A 19,699-nucleotide genomic window follows, 5' to 3' on the forward strand; every position below is an offset into this window, starting at 1 on the left:
CACTGGGCTCCCTGCTTCTCTCTCTGCCTGAGTCTCTGCCTCTTATGTCTCTCAAGAACAAATAAAATATTTTTTAAAAAAGGCTTTCGTTTGTATATAAATAGTTACATTAACACATAAAATAGATATATACAAGAGATATATCAAATATATCTGAAGGGTGAAACCTCAAAGCAAAGCATTAACAATATGACCAAAGGCAAACGTTAAGAAAACTTAGAACAGTTTTACCGCCATTCCACCTTGGTAAAGCCTCAGTTGAAATTCACAGCTTCCCTCTTCTTTAGTTGGTTGGACTTTAATATCAAGGAGCACTAACTACAAACATGATTGTCCCAAAGCGCCTCAGTTTTCACTTCCTTTTAATTTAGACAAAGTACCATCTTGTGATAAAGAAGATGATGATTTTTTTTTAAGACATACAAGATTACTATAGTATTTTATATTAATTCTCAACAAATCCATACATAATTTCAATTCTAAAAACATTAACTGGATAATAACTTTCCCTTCGCATTATGGTGTATGTACAGATCTGTCGCTTGAAATCTTCCTTTAGAATTTTTTTCCCCCAAAGGAATTCTGCATCCTGCCATTAACACAGACAATATGGACAAAGGTGTGCCAGAAATTCTACTTAGCCCTTGCGATCATCTGACTACATGGAACGTTACTATGCCAATAACACAAATTGCATGACTGATAAACACTTTGCTCAAACAACTGCTGAAGATCTGAAAATTATCAATATGCTTTTATATACAGAGACCATCTCTGGATAGATACACAAGAATGTGGTGATGTGGGTTGCCTCTAGTTAGGGGAGTATGTGGCTGGCAGACGGGACTGGAAGGGAGGAACTTGTCACCAGATCAGCTGTCCCACATTTTTAATTTTGTACCATATGCATGTATTGGCTATTTTTTAAAAACTTATCTTACCGGTTCTTGGCATTTTGACAGAGTGAAGCATACGATGTAGAAAAAAAATTTTTTTAAGATTTTATTTATTCATGGAGCGAGAAAGAGAGGCAGAGACATAGGCAGGAGAAGCAGTCTCCCTGCAAAGAGCCTGATGCTGGACTTGATCCCAGGACCCCAGGATCACGACCTGAACTCAAGGCAGATGCTCAACCACTGAGCCACCCAGGTGCTGCAAATCTTTTAAATCTTAATGGATTTCAGCCAAATTTTGCTCAAGGAGGCTTCAAACAAAAAAAAAAAAATTTTTTTAAATACCAATTTTCACCTAGCCTTTAACACAAAAAGTTGTCTGTTTATATGTTCTATATATTGCTATCATGTTTCTATATTCTTTGTACTAAAATATCCAAATAGCCAAAATTTTAAAAAATAAATAAATAAATAAATAAATAAATAACCAAATAGCCAAAATAGCCAAATATCTACCTTTTTGTCAACACAGCTAACGCTCCTTGCCCCTTTCAAAAAAAAAAAAAAAAAAAAAAAAACTGCTTTCAGGTTTAAAAAAAAAAAAAAATAGGCAAAAGGACTCTCACTGCGGCCTCAGAGTTAAAAGGAGAGATATGATCTTTCTGAATGTTATGATCCATAATTCACACCATGGCCTTTGGAAAGTAAAAGCACCTCAGTATTTTTTTGGCAATAGAGAGAAAATACACTTTACAGAGTAAATTTGACAAGAACAACCATCTACTACAACAGCACTTTCATGCTTCTGTTTATCCTTTGTTCAGGGCTATATAATTTAGTCTTGCAATTACTTAGCCAAGTGGGCATCACAAGGGTGGAAGATAAGCATTGCTGTGCAACTAAAACATAGTCACTATAGGTCACTGTAATAAAGTAGAGCAGCCTAACTAAGGTATTTTAGCTCCACTCTCATGATAGGGACCAACATTAAATTAAAATACAGGTGCTGGTGCTATAATATCATAGTAATGTTTTCAGGGAAATCTAGCCAATGTTTGTTTCAATTCAAGAACTATTTGCATGCTTGATACTGTCAGCATATTGATTTTTAGATGCATTAGCCAAATCAGTGGCCATAGCAATAATATTGAAAGTTTCCATTTATAGGGGTCCTTTTTAGCTAATGGGTTTCATCCCATATTGGTTTGGTGTCACCACTACCTGTATCAAAAACCTGGATTTTGGGGCACAGGGGCGGTTCAGTGGTTGAGCGTCTGCCTTTGACTCAGGCATGATCCCAGGGTCCTGGAATCCAGTCCTGCATTGGGCTCCCTGCAGGGAGCCTGCTTCTCCCTCTGCCTATGTCTTTGCCTCTCTCTCTGTGTCTCTCATGAATAAATAAATAAAATCTTTTTTAAAAAATCTGGATTTCTTTGAGTTGATACTTTGTTGCATCAACTCTAAATTCTGTCAGACATTCAGGGCTGTACCTGGTTCATGCATGCTGAGCTCTGATGTACACCTGCTGTATGTCCTATGACCAGATATGGTTGCTGTGTCCACCATGTGTGGCACCCACAGCTCTGCTTCAGAGCACAGCCTTCAGGCTACTGGAGCTATTTTGCCATTTATGGAGCTGAAACCATTGACTGTCCAGTGGAGCAAGTGAAAGCCAATTTCCCTTGGACAACTCTGAGGCCTAACTTACTGTGAGCCCCACTACAGCATCAGGCTGAGGCCTACCCTTTACCAACTTCTGCTTGAGTCAGATCCTTGTCTGGCTTCCTCTGCTTTCCTGTCCTGCGTCCCAGCTCTTTTGAAAGTTTCCAGAGAACATTTCCTTAAGAACTTGCCACAGGGGCACCTGGATGGTTCATCAGTTAAGCATCAGACTTCAGGCTCAGGTCATGATCTCAGGATCCTGGGATTGAGCCCCAATGTTGGGGTCCCCACTCAGCAGAGAGTCTGCTGCTCTCCCTCTCCATCTGCTGCTCCCCTTACTTATGCATGTGCACTCTCGCGCGCGTGCTCTCTCTCTCTCTCTCTCTCCCCCACCCCCTCAAATAAAGAAGCAAAATCTTGAAAAAGAAAAAGAAAGAAATGAGCACAAATCCTTATCTCGGTGCCTGATTCCCAGTCTTGGGATCTTCTTTTAGAGAACCTGACCTTAAACCTCATCTAACAAAGCAAGCTCACCTCCCTCCTTGGTGCTGCCTCTGCTCCCACATGACTGCTGCTCCCTTCACACAGAAATACACTCCTCTTCCCCTTCAGCTCTGCTTGGGACAGGTTGCATAACAATCAAATGAGATATTGTAAGAAAACAAATCCAAACCTATAAAATGCCCTATAAATGGAAATCACTTGGTGATTACTTGGTGGTAATGATTTATCTCACTCATCCTTTCATATCTAGCACCACCCCCTCCATGAAGGGTGACCCTCACTCTCCCTGCCACATTTTTTTAAATCATCCATCTTCTCACCTACAGCATACACTCCATGAAGGCAAAGATGTGATCTATTCACTGTTGGAACCTCAGCATCTATACTGGTGTATGGCACACAAGATGTATTTAGTAAATACAAGTTAAGCAATGTTGCTACACTCCAGGAGTTTATTGTTAGCCCATCAGAAGTCAGGGGCCAAAAGCCATGTTAAAGATCATCTAGAGGGCCTCTAGCCCAGAGAAAACAAATAACTTACCTAATGTACAAAATAATTTCATGGCAGAGCCAGAATCTGATCCTTGATCTCTTATTTCCCAGACCTGAGAACTTATAAGACTCCACCTTGAGGTCCCACATTTCCCTAGATGGGCAGCCCAGAGGAAAACTACAACCCCTCTCCTTTAACCAAACTATTGGCATCTGGGCCATTCAACTCAACAATAACTTATCTTGCTATAAAGATGCACCAAGATTTTTAGCAGCACAGTTGTGTGTGCTGTGTTCATCTCTCCAACTAAACCTTAAGCTTCCCGGTGGCAAAGACATCGCTGAATTCACCTCCCACGTGGTCCCCAGGACTCTCAACTGGGATGAGCACAAACATCACCAGTGGGAGGAGGCAGGCACAGATGAAGAGCGCAGACACTGGAGTCACACAGGCCTGGCACCAACTGCAGCTCTATACTTACCACCTGTGTGACCTCAAATGAAGGTGACCAACTTCCTGTGCCTTGCAGAGTACTTCCAGCAGGATAATGGTCCCTGAGTCCCAGGATTATTGAAAAGACTTACTGAGATAAAATACTCAAAGAATTCTGCACTCAGGAACCATAACCAACAGTTAATAATAACAGTAGTAGCAGTGGCAGTGGTGGTAAAGACAGGCTTCATAAACACCAATTACCCAAGTAGCTTCAATAGGCAAAGATCAGAGACGTGGGTTGAGAGAATCCAATGCTGCTTATGAGTGACTATTAACTAAAATGCCATAGCTGGCGTCTCCCTTTCCCTATAAAAGTAAAATGGTCAGTGACTAAATGTACATCCATGTCTTGCTCCTCAGGGAGAGACCAAAACCCCCCAGTTTGGGGGCAAGTGGGTGGCTCAGTGGTTGAGTGTCTGCCTTTGGCTCAAGGCATGTTCCTGGGGTCCTGGGATCGAGTCCTGCATCAGGCTCCACTTAGGGAGCCCGCTTCTCCCTCTGCCTATGTCTCTGCCAATCTCTCTCTCTCTCTAACTCTCTCTGTCGTGAATAAATAAATACAGTCTTAAAAAAAAAAAAAAAAAAAAAAAAACAGTTTGCTCTTGGGGATCATCACCAATCCATCTTCTCCTGACTCCTGGATTTGCCCACCTCTGCAGAGCTTTCACTCAATTGAGGCCCAAGAGAGCAATGTCAAGCACTCTGCATTCATAAAGGCCTCCCTTCTGATGGACTCTCCAATTGGTCCTCTTTTAGTGTGTTCAATCATTCAGTGAGCACACACTTACTAAATGCTAGGCACTATAGATCAAAACCTAAGCCAGATGAGCACCCTACCCTCTGAGTGTCCTCTGGCCCCTCTTTCTTAATCAGAGACCACCTTCAAAAACTTTACTGCCTCCTAAGCAACATTAACATGATGGTCTCACTATCAGCAATAAAGGCAGGGAATCTGGAGTCAGATTGCCAGCTTTGGAATTCTGGCTCTGCCACCTTCTTATTATGTAACTGTGGGCAAATTCTTCCCCTCTCTGCCTCACCCACCTCACCTTTAGAATGAGGACAACAATACCTACCAATTAGACTTGTCAGAATGAAATGAAAACTCAACGAAGTCTTTAGAATAGTGCTTGCCACACAGTAATAAATGTTCACTAGTACTATTTTACAACTTATAAAAATATCCACTCTCAAATCTAGAGTGGCTATCTGGCCATTAACAACCAAGAGCTAAGCCAGCAATGGGAGTAAAATGTTCTGAACCATTGCTATGTCGCATCAGGACTCTGCTTTTTTAGGCATATGCCAAGCCAGCTGAAATCTCTGCTTCCAGGGAAAATGTAAAGACTCTCCACCAGTGGCCACAAGTTCTATCTGGTAACTCAAACTCAAAGAAGGCTCTAGTTCAAAGAGCATCCTGAAGCTGAGTCAGCAGGGAAGAGCAGGGAGCTGCCCTAGGCAGAGTGGGGACCTGTTGAAGAGGCTGACTCTAGAGATCCCAGTAAGGATGCCCACAGCAGAGCATTCAAGGTCAGTGCAGGTTCTGGAACCAAAGAACAGTCAAATCAGTGGGCAGGACACAAGGGAAATCCCAACATCTAGCAATATTTGAAATCTGAGATGGTGACAACGTGGACTGGGTATCTGTCACTGACAGCAAGACTCTTGGCCTGTGGTCCAGGATGTGAAGAAGGGTCCAGCTATCAGAGGAGGTAGCTGGCAACAGTTAGTCAGGATTCCCTAAGCAAGTGAATTTGGATTAAGAATAGTCCTAGCAGGAAGCATGGCAGTAAGCAGGTAAGTCAAGACAAAAATACTTTCAAATTACCCTAGCTAATATGACAGGTAAGTGGGAGAAGGTACACAAAGGGAGAAGAAGGGAAAGGAAATGATAAGACCCAGAGACCATAAGTCACTCGGGGCTCACCCCTGGCATGCCAAGTCTACTAGCAAGAAAGATTTGATCTCAAGCTCCTCCAACAGTGCTACTTCCTTTCACACTAGATTTGCTGACCCAGCTATGGGCACCTATACAGAGAGCAAAGGCAGAGAAAATTATAGAAGAAGAAGGCAAATCCAAGACCAAAACATTTTAAGAGGCAACCATTCCAGGCTAAGTCAAGGATGTCAGTGTCCATATGTAGGTTTCATGCTGCGGGCCTAGCACTTCAGATGAAACTAATCAAAAGAAGGGTTACCAGGGATGTGGGGTGACACATGGAGCACAGTCCTATTTAGGGTTAAGTCTTTCCTGGAGAAGGTGACTAGTGGTAGCTGACCTGAGCTATATCTGCATTTTTTCTCAGTCATCAGATGTCAAATGCTAAAGACCTCTAGAGGGTTAGTCCCTGGATAATGACCTAGAGACTCACAGGAATCTTTTTCCACTGCACATCCACCCACTAACACTCAGACTTTCCTCTTCCAGAGCCGGATCTCAGCCCCACACCCCTCCCTGCCACAACATGGCTATGACCCATGAACTGGACTTTCAGAGGCCAAGCTGGTCTTTGGGGCCTCAGTTCACCAAACTGCCCCAGGGCAGGGGGAAGGAAAGAGCCAACAGCACTCACAGCATCAGAAAAAAAAAGAAAAAAAGATTTGAGACTTTTTCCCATACCAATGACAACTCCAGAGGTTCCCAGGCCCAGCAATAGGAAGTAGGAGGCCCCGTCTTTGTGGCAGGTGACTGCCACAAAATCCTAGGCAAGTTCAACATGGATGGAACTGGAGGGTATTATGCTGAGTGACGTAAGTCAATCGGAGAAGAACAAACATTACATGGTCTCATTCATTTGAGGAATATAAAAAATAGTAAAAGAGAATAAAGGGGAAAGGAGAGAAAATGAGTGGGAAATATCAGAGAGGGTGATGGATCATGAGAGACTCCTAACTCTGGGAAACGAACAAGGGGTAGTGGAAAGGGAGTTGGGCAGAGGGACGGGGTGACTGGGTGACGGGCACTGAGGGAGGCTCTTGAGACGGGATGAGCACTGGGTGTTATGCTGTATGTTGGCAAACTGAACTCCAATAAAAAAAATTTTTTTAAAGCTAGGCAAGTCACCTAACTCTTGCCGTGTCTTTGACGAAGTCAATTCCAATGTCTAAGACTCAGGTTCTCATCTGTAGCATGAAGAAGCAAAACTAGGTGACCACCAAAGTCACCTCCAACCCAGGATCCTAGGATCCCTCATGCAGGCGACCAAAGAAATCCAACATCTGTCCAGTTTAGGGAACCAGGCCACATTCTCTGCGAGGGAAGGGCCCCAGACTGGAAGAACAGGAGTAGCCACAAGGCCATGGCCATTACAAGGTTAGGCAAGGAAAGCAAGCCATGCCTTAGAGACCAGAACCAGCCTGGCCAGCCTCTACTGGACTTCTGCAGGTATGCAACTCCTGAGTGTAAGAAAAGATACCAGATCCCCCGAGTCAGGAGAGGTGAGCTTCCTTCTCCTCAAGCTACTACCTGGGACGGTCCCTCTGTGTATGTATGTGTTTGTTGTGGGGTTTTGCCCTTCTCGATGACTACCAGTTTGATGCTGCCCACAAGAGATGAAGCCCTTGAGGCTAATCCCAGCTGCATTCCTCCCAGGCAATGATGGGCAACGAGCCATCCAGCCACCTTCCCAAGCAGCCTCTCACCTGGGGGTTGTCCATGTACCAGAGAAGGCAGTTGGCCTGGGTGTCCAGAATAAAGTACCTCCGAAGAAACTTGCCGCTGTTCTCATTCTCCTCGATGTCCAGAAACCCACAGATTCGGTTCTGTCGATCCACATAAGGCATTCCTAGGCTCTGCTCACATCACCCTGCATGGCAGGAGGAAGGAAGTGCTGATGAGGAGGGTGAAGCACACTCTGCCTCGAGACTGTAGGAACTTCACTTGTGGCTCGACTCACCTCTGTGAGAAGCTAAGCTATCTCTCTTACCAGCCCTCCCTCCCCAGAGCACCAAATGGTTTACCCAACCAGCCCCAGGGAAACCTCTATCAATTCTGTTCTATCAATTCTGCTCCATACACAGTCATCAAAATGCATTAGCAGGTACTCAACTAAGTCCTGAGGTGCAGAGCCTCAGGCAGCTTTACTTACAAAGAGGAAATAACCCTAGATCAAGGGCCTGGGTTCTTTTTTTTTTTTTTTTTAAGATTTTATTTATTTTTTTCATGAGACACAGAGAGAGAGGCAGACACAGGCAGAGAGGGAAAAGCAGGCTCCATGTGGGGAGCCCAAGCAGGACTCGATCCCCAGACCCCAGGCACACCCCGAGCCAAAGGCAGATGCTCAACCACTGAGCCCCCAGGCCTCCCAGGGGCCTGGGCTCTAACTCCAGTTTTAGCCTCTTAGAAAGTGTGTGACTGCAAACTACTTAATCTTTCTGTACCTCAGTTTCTGCACCTGTAAAATGGGGATCACAGTAGTGATCATACCTCCTAAGACTGGTGAGAATTAAGTGCCTTTCACACATTAAACATGTCATAAACACCAGGTATTATTATTGCCCTTCACAAAAGCCTTGTAAAGTAGGCTATAACCCAATTTTATACAAAAAGAAACTCAGAAAAGATTTAAGCTCCAACCCAAATACTTGCATAAAACTCTGCCAGGAATTCAGTCATAAGGAGCAAACCCTCCAGCTCCATGAAGGTACTAAGGAGCCAAAGCAAGAGGCTCTCGGGACTTGACAACAGGACCACATCCCTCAGCCCTAGCTTCACTGACTTCACTTTGCTGTGACCCAAAGGCCCCATGTGACAAAGGATAAGGGATTAGAAGAAGGCTACAACCAGTGAACACTTTCATGGACTCCAGCAGGGTCTCTGATGACAAGAGACAAGCTTCACCTTCAAGCCAGCCTCCTCTCGTGATTTCCCTCTGACTCTCTGAAGAGCCAAGCAAAGGGCAGGAGCTCTATTCTCCTCCCCAAGGCAGATGAGCACCTTCCACTAAGCAGTTGCACCCAACCTGGATGCACAACACAGTGCACAGGTGGTAACAAGGTCTCCCAAGAGTCGGAAAACACCACAGGACGTTCTGACTCTCAAGGACGGACACCACCCACTGCTGGCACCAGTTGGGCTTCAACAAGCAAAACCCACTATGACCCAAGTCCGCCAAGGCCCTAAGCAAAGCAGTGAGCTGGCTGGGCTGAGACCATGCATGCTCCACAATGCTAGGTCAGCAGGTAAGCTACCAAGATGCCACACCCATAGTCACCCAGGCCCATGGCAGGCCAGCCCCACATTCCCATGAGATTAGGCTCATTCGAAGGGTGGCGACTGGTGACACCGTCTGGTCTCTCCCACCCCCACAGAGGGCCTCACAGTGTGGAGAGGCTGCTGGGGGACGGGGGGAGTACACCCCACCCCCACTGCGTGTGCACATTAGCGTGTGCACAATCACATGCACACACACATAATGATACCAGTGAGGAATGAATCCTTGATTGCAGATTAACATCAGGCCAGATTCCCAATGGGGACAGATGACAGTGAGAAGGGACGTGAGTCAAGGGACCCACCACCACTTGTTGAGTAATGATGGGGGACAGAAGAATACAGACGGCAGAGAACAGGACAAAGGTAAAACAACACAGCTTAAAGTAAGAACAAGAGAAGTAAAAGAGAAGGTGAGAAAAGGATAAAAAATGGGAAGAGGAGGTTTAAAAAGCTAGTAGAGGAGAAGGAAGTAGCAGCACAGGGAAGTGAAGGACAAGTGCACAGGACAGCGTCACAGCGGTCTCAGGGACCTGCAGCCAGACCCCTGCCTTCCTGAGCTAACTTTCCATCCCAGCTGCGGTCTCACAGCCAGGCAAGTGTGAGATCCAGAAAGGGGAAGGATGCGCTCGAGCCAGGAGTCAGGAACAAGCACTATGGGAGGCATCTCAAGTCTTCTAGCAGACACTAGGCCAACGACAGAAAGGCAGGAGGCCTGGCGTTGGCAGAGAAAGAGCATACCCCTAAGAAAGGATGCAGTGTCCCCCTAGAGAATCAGGGGAAAACAGGAGTCCAAGGCAGAGAAGCTGGGATGTCCACGCACAGTCCCCTGCACGGCTGCCCAGGCAGGATGGGGGAATTCACCCGTTCCCTAGGAAAACGAGGCAAATTCCCTCAATGCCAATCTGGCTACAGAGGCAGAATTCCCAGAAGTTTCAGGACTGCTGCCACTCCTGGGACATCTCTGAGAGATAACATATCAACTGCAGTGGGACAATCATGCCAACTGTCTCTCTAGACCCAGCTGGTAAGCACAGCATCCAGCTTAATGCTGGCTTTCACATGTTCCCTGTTCAGCCCTACAGGACTAATCAGTGCCAGCCCTTTTCTGAGGTCATGGGCTAGAGAAGGCACTGTCTAGTCCTTCAACAGTCTGCTTTTATGGAGGGGGCTTCCATTCACACAGATCCATGGGTGGGAGAGAATCCTCACGTGTCCAAAGGAAGGATACCAAAAAGAATTCTGGTTCCTTCTCCTGACTGTGGTTCTAGTGCCAGGAAAAAAAAAAAAAAAAAGTCTGCTCAGATGTCCTGGGAAGCAGCTGAGTCACGGAGCTCATCAAGAATGTGGGAGGTAGGGGAAAAGGATGGGCTGCAGGAGAACCAAATATCACACATAAAGGCTGTTATGCCTCGCCAACGCACACAGAAGCAACATACTCAAAAGATGGCACACCAAACACAAACCCGAGGCCCTAACCCCCAATGCTCTGTCCCTTCACTCTGACCCCACTTATACATCCCTTGTCAGGATAGAGGCTAAGGTTTGGTACTGGGAGCCTGCTGCTCCCGATCCCCCCAGCCCCCTCTCTGCTCTTCAACCTGCCACCACCATCTCCCAAGTTTCCTGGCTCCTCCATTTTTTCCTGGGAAGGCCCCCCTAATATGGTGAACTCTGCTACCCCATGCCCAGCCCCAACAACTGGGCAATGAGGGGACAGGGAAGTGCTAATCATTGGTTCACAAGGGGAGAAAAACACTTGATGCACATATATATGCTATCACCCCAAATTCCCCCCACGAAGACCAAGGCAAAGCTTTGTGACATTCTTTCTACAGTCCTCCAATTATATAGTTTTAGCCTGTTTTCTGACTCTTTAAAATCACTTATTATCTTAAACTTCATCTTAATCCAAGTTCCTCAGTGTAAAACTATTGAGTGGAGGGTGACATTGGGTGCTTTACCCCAGGAACTGCTCCCATGTCCTAGACCCCACACCCTGACTATCACTCTCCCCATCTCATGGGACAAGGAGTGCCAAGTGCTCTTGCTGCAGTGCAGCATCAGGTTCCGCTCTCCCAGACTAGCACCTTCACCTCTGCTCTAATAGCAGAATGAAACCTCCTAGCAAGGAGCTTCAGAGTCTTCACAATTCACTGGTGACAAAGAGTACAGAATATTTGTGCAGGAAAGGACCTTGGTCCACTCTACTCAGTACCCTCTTTCCAAAGTGTGCCAAACCCCTTTCGAATTTTCTATTCTTTAGTGCAAAAATCACAGTGTAACAATGCTGGAATTTTAAAAAATTCACTCCAGCCAATCATTTTCATATTTGCATGCTTTTTCATGCCCCTATCCACATAATTGGCCTTTTTAAATTTTTAAATTATATCATAAACATGTTCCATGTTGCTACATAGTCTTTATAATCATTGCTTTTAATGGTTGCATAACATTACTGAACTGCATTTACTATAATTTACTTAACCATTTTTCTATGATTAGACAGATTATATTCAGTTTTTCACTATTATAAATAATGTTATGAAAGTTCTTATTTTCATACTTTGTTTCTTCTTTTACATGGAAACAGTATACACAAATTCCAAGCAATAATATGACTAGATCATAAGTAATGATCTTTTACAATTCTTGAGATCTATTATAAAACTGCTTTCTTCTTTTTTTTTTTTTTTTAGATTTGATTTATTTGCTTGAGGGAGGGGGAGAAAGAGCACAAGCAGGGGGAAGAGCAGAGGGAGAGAGGGAAGCAGGTTCCCTGCATGGGGTTCCACCTCAGGACCCCAGGATCAAGACCTAAACTGTCAACAGATGCTTAACCAACTGAGCCACCCAGGCACCCCTAAAACTGCTTTCTAAAAATACTGTTTACATTGCAGTCAGTAATATATTGTTACCATCTCTATAATCTTATATACGTTAAATGTCCTCATTTTCAACTGTTGCTAGTTTTAAATATATAATGATGCCTAGTGAAGCTGAACATTTTTTTTACGTTTGCTTCCTGCTTCATCTTCCTTCCTGAACTTTGTAAAATGCAAACCAAATCATGTGCACATTCTCCCTCTCTCTCTCTCTCTCTCTCTCTCTCTCACACACACACACACACAATCAAACCAAACCAAACCAAAATATGTCCTCACACAATCCAAATAACTGAATAATGTATTTTAATGAAAAGTAAAATAGAAAAGAGGAAAGTTTTATGATTCAGATTTCTTCAGTTTATAAGTTTCTATGTTTGTACTACACTTGAAAACATGTTAAATATCTAATTTACGGTAAAAGTGAGACTTTGAGCAAAAAGTGAGTTTGCATGGATTTACCCACAGCTCAGTAACAGAAAATGGGTTAAATGTCTATTAAACCAAGATTCCTGGCCAACATTTGCCAGTTGACTGATGAAACTCATGAGAAGAGTCAAGGGCTTCTTCCCACCTTACGTTGAGGTGAAGGGCACTGGGGACATCTATCCAAAACATCTCCTCGACTGACCATTTTAATGTCTCAGGTTCCATTATTGGAGAAGACTTAACCCAAGAAAAAAAATAAATAAAACTGTCCCCTAGGAATTGAGGCAATTGACATCTTCATCAGGCTGATTAACATAGAAGAAACAACTGGGACCTGAAAGAAAAAGAACCTGCACCAACAGGAAACAAAGGCACGGGAGGGTCAAGAATATAAAAAGAAGATTGCTGCTTGAAACAAATGTTATCTACTTGAAAAGATGTCTTAGGATTCTTCTACACCCAGGACAGGTGCATGAACCTTTGTGGAAAGCAATTTGGCAATCTGTGGCAAGAGAGCTAAAAATGTTCATCCCATTGGACCAGTAATTCTACTTCTAGGATTTCAGCCAAGTAAATAAACTAAGATGCAAATAAAGATTAAAATTTTTAAAAAGGCAACTGCAGTAGAATTCATAATAACAACAAGTTGGAAGTGCCTTGAATGTCCCAATGATTAGGGGATAATTAAATAAATTATGGGACATTCACATAAGGAAATATTATACAATCAAACAACTGTGTTTTCAAAGAATTTTAAATGAATTAGGAAAAAACTCATCATAAGTTTTTTAAAGATACAATATGACTTATATTATGATCTTAATCCCTTAAGTATTGTTTTTGTATTTCTGTATTTGGATAGAAAAAGATTGATATATAGGCATCAAAATACTGACAGTTATTATCTATTAATTATGGGTGAATTTTATTTACTTCTGTATATTTTCTAAATTTTCCAAATGTTCTACAGGGCATGTGTGCTCCTTTATTCAGCAGGTGGGAAAGCTTTTTTAACTACACACACATTCTGACCCCAGTGTATAAATTTTGAAGCTGAGAATAAATTTGTCAAGTCTCCAGAGTCCACAAACAAGCAAAACCTTGCCTCAATTACAGCTCTCTTGGGACTTTTTGGTGTTTTAGTCTTTTTTTTTTTTTTTCTGAGTAAGCCCTACATCCAGCATGAGGCTTAAACTCACGACCCCAACATCAAGGGTTGCATGCTCCACCAACCAAGCCAGTCAGGCGCCCCAAAGTCTTAAACCTAATGAAGCACTATCCCACCCATCACAACTGCCCAAGAGCCAGGTACCTCTATCCAGAGGGCTTTGGCACTCTCCAATCTAGTTGGGTTTGGGTTTCATACTTCCTATTGCACCATCCTCTTAGACAGGCTCAGTCTTTCCCCTGCACGTTTGGTTCCTTGCTCTCTAGTCTTCATAAGAGGAGCCCCTGCCCTTTAAGTGAATTCAATATTCACACCCTCATCAATAACTATCTTCCTCTACTGTTACGGCGCCTAAGCCACACCATGCCTAGTGCTCTGGCTAAACTAAGCAGGAGCCCTGAGAAAGACCCTCAGTAGACCTTTCCTTCTTGAAACTTTAGAGATGGGGCTTGCATTTGTTAAATAAATGGCTGAACAGATGAATGAAAAGATGGATAAATAGATTTAGGCTTTAGAGTTATTACATCATTAAAGCTGTAGTTTGCTTTATTGGATGTCTTTTTAAAAAATTTTATATTTAAGTAATCTCTACACCCAACGTGGGGCTCAAACTCACAACCACAAGATCAAAAGTCACATGCTCCACCGAGTGAGCCAGCCAGGCACCCCTTGGATATCTTATTTTTAAGACTGCTCATGTAGTTTGGAGATACAGGAAAAAACAGAGTGAAATAAGAGAGATTCATCTGCTTGACCATTCTGATGCTTCTGAGGGAAATAAAATGGAAAGTGCTAACACAGACAAAGCCTCAAATGGTGTTGGCCCCATCATGAAACCATCCACTATAACCTCCAATGGTTCAAGTATGAAAAAAAAAAACATAAATTCATTTTATAAATTTGAAGATTTTTCTTTCATGTTACTTTATGTTGGCAGGACAGGAAATTTCAGGGATTTTGCTCCAGAAAAAGTCAGGAAGGTGTTTCTTGACATGTGGTGGGACGTACAGAACATCTCCTGTCTTGTTACCCTATGAGGGTGGGAGCTGGACACAGCAGAATCCGTGGCGAGTGAGAGGGATACTAACAGGAAATTGCTAAACTTCAACAGGAGAAAGTTTATCGGGAAATGACATCAGAGGTCTCAGGGGACTGTAACTCCGCAGACAGGAACCGGGGTGTGGAGGTTCAGAGCAGTCACTCAGCTAGTGCTAGAATATGCACGGGCCATGTGAACAGACTTCACCTCTGTTTAAATCTGCAGCATACAGGAGTGTGTCGTGCGAGTTCCAACAATGCCAAGGGCCCAGGAAAAACCACAAAACACAAACATAGCTATTTCAAAACACATCATTGGGAGTGGACCAAAGATTATAACTTAGAAAGTGTGGGAGCAGTCTATCTCCTACTGTAACACTACCACTGCACTTTGACAGTGTCATAAGAACAAATTCCAAATCATCTTAAGGCAGGAGGATAATGTGAGAGAGAAGGGAATGCCCCAAGAACATGTTCCCAGTAAAAGCAGAGTGAGAAATGCAAACATCTACAGCAACAGGGAAGAAAAGGTGCCCCTGTGACACAGACAGCCCAAACCCTACCAGACCCTAGAGCTTCGTGGGGAAGGAAAAGACCCTCAAGAAGGGATTTTCAAGGGGACAAATTTCAGGGAAAAGGCTGGAGAAACTGAACATTGATCTACCGCAAGAAGAATGCCAAAAGCAACAAAAATATTTTAAACTGTCATGACCTCTCTTAACAGCAGCTTCATGTATGGTCAGAGAAAATGTGGTAGTTGGAGCCAGTAGGAAACAAAGGTCTTCCCATGGCTCAAGGCTCCACCAGAGATCACAAGCACAGGGGGGCAACCACATCTGGTTTATAAATGAGCCTATAAAAACTGAGATCTCCAATTTTCAGACTTGTGGCAGTCCCCCCAGTTAGGAAACACAATGAGCACTGGGTTTCACTGCAGGGCTTCCTAACAGGAATCCAGAGCAATCACTTTCATTTAAAACTTTACCCAGTCTTTTGCAAAGTGCTGGGGGCAACTGTAAATGGCCAAAGTGTGTCTGTCGAAGGAGGAGATGGAGGAGATGTCGAAATGCTGGGTGCGGCGAAGAGGATGTGCAGGTGACAGCGACCAGTGTGAGTGTGTTCGTTAAAACTCTTGGAAGGAGAAGACCATAAGAAAGGGTGTGCTGACTTCAGCTCCCCATCAATGTGGGAGAGTGAAGTGAAAGAGCATGTGTTGTAGAGTCCGACAGACTCTACTGAACTCTTCTGGGCCTGTTTCCTGGGTTGCAAGAGGGAGGGAATCGCTTTATAGACTTCAAAGGTGGCTCTGAGAATTAAATGAAATAATGTGTGAAAAGTGCTTAACAGGAGTTCTGGTAAAGAGGAAGCACTGGGTAAACGTCGTTATGATGTGTGTGAAATGCCTCACAAGTACTATATGATTATCATTACTACTGCAAAGCTGCTCATTACAGGGCAGGCAGCTGCATGGCTGTCTCTACCCCTCAAATCTCAATAAGCAAATGTCAAAAGAAAGGCTAGAACACTAGGATCCCTCACCAGGAAAGGCACAAACTTCTTCTACTCTTCCCTCGACTCCAAGAACCATCATATTTTACATCTCTGAAATTCTCCAGGGGGGTTAAAAAAAACAAAAACAAAAACAAAACAGGGCACCTGGGTGGTTCAGTGGTTGTCATGATCCTGGGTCCTGGGATAGAGTCTCACATTGGGCTCCCCGCAGGGAGTCTGCTTCTCCCTCTGCCTGTGTCTCTGCCTCTCTGTGTCTCTCATGAATAAATAAATAAAATCTTTAACAAAACAAAACAAAAACAAGAGATCCACAGACTCCATCTTGGCCAGGCTATCCTGAAAGTTAACAGAACCCAGGCATGCAGGTCAGGCTCCAGGGAAAGGACTCAGGGGCTGCCTCCTGCTCCGCCCCCAGAAGCATCCCAATTGGGAGAGCCCCTTTGCAAGTGGATGGCCAAATCTAAGTCCTAGCTAATGGCACTGTGAATTCCAGCCTTTGTCCTTTAACTATAGTGCTTCTCAAGAGTATAAGGACAAGCAGACCTCACTTCCCACCCTCTTTATCTCAGCGGCCAGCCTCTGCGGCCAGAAAGGCACCCCACAGGCCCAAAGCTGAAGAAAGCCTTTTGCCCAACACCGGGCAGTGTCAGGAGCTCCTGCCTCAGCAGGGCTGCAACCTCCACAGTGAAAGAGCTCCATTCAGCTTTCAATCCTCTGCCTAAAAGAGATAAATTATAAAGCCTAAAAGGTTGGATGGGCTTAAAGGCAGGGGCCAGGAGATGCGAGAGCACAGCAACCCAAGATTTGGAACAAAAGTCAACGGAGTCTTCCAGCTATAGTCTGGCTCCACCAACCATAGGGCCCCTAAGAACAGGAAGGAAGGGACCCATCCCTCCCGCCTCTCAGCTGCCCTATCTCCCCACCCTGTCCAATTCCCTGGCTCAGTGATGGGCTACTACTGGGCAGGGCTAGGATTCTTCTCTCCCCATAGGCTGTCACACTATAATATTTGTTCTGTTTCCTTCCTTTCCAAAGCCTAACAGATTAGATTGCAGGAGTCCTATCCAGCTCACTAAGACAGTTGGAAAACTGAAAGTAAGGCAACCCAAACTGTTAAGGGTAGAAAGACATAAGTGGGGCAGTCCAATGTGCTAGCCCCGAGACCTTCTTTTCCAAGTCGTGGGCCTATATTGGCCACAATAAGTAGCGCCATAGTCACCTCCGTGAATCAGAAGGAGTATTTACTGCCCTGTGGCCCACAGCAAGATCTAACTTGAGGTACTTCAGCCTTTTAACGGGCATCGCCCACCTGTCCACCTGCCTCGTGAGGAAGACAGGAAATCAATGAAGTGCCAGCTGGATGCACACAATGAAGACCATGTTCCTGCCATTTGGGAGGACTTTCAGGAAACACCCAGAAAGCAAGCAGGAGAGCTGGTTGTTCAGGAGGATTTGACTGATAGAGCTAATGCTTCTCCCTTCCCACTTTTGCAGAATTTCTCCAAAACTAGGCACCAACCAAAACTTGCATGTCTTCAGGATTTATTTTAACCTTAGTAAAATACCGAGCTCAATACAGTTCAGCTCACTAGGATGACAAGACGGGACATGCAGGCCCTCCTTCCTTTTTAAAGAAAAGAGAAGAAAGCACCAACGAGGAAAGAGAAGGGCTTGCAAACTCTCTACCCAGGAGCAGGTGGTTTCCAAATTGATAACCAAGGTGATCACCCCTATCTGTGAGGTGAGCAAGGCTCCCATCAAGTCAACTACCTGAAATACCACCAGGGGCGCCACAGACACTTTGTAGAAAGTGGGGCTGACAAATAGGAGCCAAGATCTAAAGGCAACATCCAGAGGAAACCCTCATGCACCAACTTGGTGAACAGAATTTCTACAGGCTTGAGGTACTGCCACACTGCTCTTTTCCCTTCCATCCAACAGGTGCAAACAATTCGTGTACCTGCATTCATTCATTCAACAAACACCTGCTTACCATCTGGGAGATGTCATACATTGACCTGGCCATAATGTCTAGACTACAAGCTAGACTTTTGCTATGGCAAAAGTCATTGCGTTCAAGTGGTACACATAGAGAAGACAAATATCTGAAATGATGATGCTTTTTAACAAGCCTCCCCCTGGTTTCTCAAAGCATGCTGGATCTCTGTTTTAGCAATCCAATCCACTTTGTGTTCTAGGCACTTGTGTACAGCCTGTGTCTTCTCCGACTGTAAGCTAGCTCCCCGAAGACAGAGGCTGGACTTATTCATCTCTGCCTTTCATATCCTTATTATCCATTACATGTCAGCTGAATGCAACCATGAAACACAAAACAAACACTTCTATTCGCTCCAGACCTTCGGTTTCACTGTTTCTGAAGGCTTTGCCACCAGAGAAAAATGATGGAGCTCCAGAAAGGAGCAGAGAGGGGACTGGCTTAGATATATTAAGAACATGAGTACAGTTTTGGAACTTCAGCCCGAGGGCAACCACCATTCAGTGGGCTGAGGTGCCTCTAAGAGCCACAGCTGGCTTCCTGGTAGAATGCTTTCCCCTCCCTCTTTTCTGCTGTTTACTATCCTCTGGAAAACCCCATTTGGAGCCCTAAAGAAAGAAAAGAGGAGGAGCGGGAGAAGGAGTTCGAAGGGGAAGATTCAGCTAGAACCCAAACTCACCAAGAAGGAAGGAAACCTTAGGCGAAAGGCTGGCGGGGCGGGGTGGGGGGGGGGGTGCTGGCCTGGGGGAAGAGATGTGTGAGGCCCAAGTGGAGGTCGCCCGCCGCGCCTCCTCTCTCTGGAGGTGCCTGTACCTCTTCTTTTCATGCACCGCCCTCTTTTACCCCTTTCCTCCTTCTTTTTGAATTTTTTTTTCAATTTTTGGGGATTTTTTTGTTGTTGTTAATTTGATGAAGTAACAGTCTTCAAAACTAGAGCAGAAAAGGGAAGCGTGTAAGGTGAGGAAGAAGTTGGTGAGAGCGAGAGACCGTCAGCTCTCTCATGGGTGCTTTCCCAATAAAGCACCGAACCTGCGTTTTAGGGCAGTTTTTCTTCGTCACCCCCAGAGGCCGGAGTTGCAGGAGCCCCAGGGCCCGGGCGGGCCCCCAGGGGAAAGGGAGAGCTCTCCCTCCGGGAGCACTGCAGGCCTGTCCTGTTATAAGGTAACAGGGGAAGAGAAAACGCGGCTCCACGGCCCAATGCGAGCCGCGGGACTTGCCTGGGACGTGCTCCGCTCCGCTCCCTCCCGCAGCCCGGCGGACGCTGCGAGGCCGGTGCTCCGGCGCCAGAACCCGCAGAGAAGTTTCGCCGCTGCAAACGTGAGAAAATGCAGCTCAGCAGAACCCCCGCCCCCCTGCCCGCGGCCCCGCCCCCGCAGCCCGACCCCTGGCGGCCGCGACCTCCGCCACCCCGG

The 19,699-nt window shown here is 45.1% G+C and overlaps 1 protein-coding gene across 6 annotated transcripts in view; it reads right to left on the reverse strand.

Moving 5' to 3' along the window:
- The window catches only part of PLEKHA2 (pleckstrin homology domain containing A2), a 76,056-nt gene that overhangs the window by 41,031 nt on the left and 15,326 nt on the right, over positions 1–19,699 (reverse strand). For 4 of the 6 annotated variants that reach the window (XM_038560028.1, XM_038560032.1, XM_038560027.1 and 1 more), the window contains exons 2-3: positions 19,505–19,596; positions 7,690–7,853 (exon numbers count right to left, since the gene is read on the reverse strand). In XM_038560028.1, coding sequence (XP_038415956.1) covers positions 7,690–7,830 — 141 coding nt within the window. In that variant the 5' untranslated portion in view covers positions 7,831–7,853; positions 19,505–19,596. The remainder of the gene's footprint in view (positions 1–7,689; positions 7,854–19,504; positions 19,597–19,699) is intronic. The other 2 variants (XM_038560030.1, XM_038560029.1) reach the window with 1 other exon arrangement.

The sequence above is a fragment of the Canis lupus genome, chromosome 16 (assembly GCF_011100685.1).
Source record: "Canis lupus familiaris isolate Mischka breed German Shepherd chromosome 16, alternate assembly UU_Cfam_GSD_1.0, whole genome shotgun sequence".
Lineage (NCBI taxonomy): Eukaryota > Metazoa > Chordata > Mammalia > Carnivora > Canidae > Canis > Canis lupus.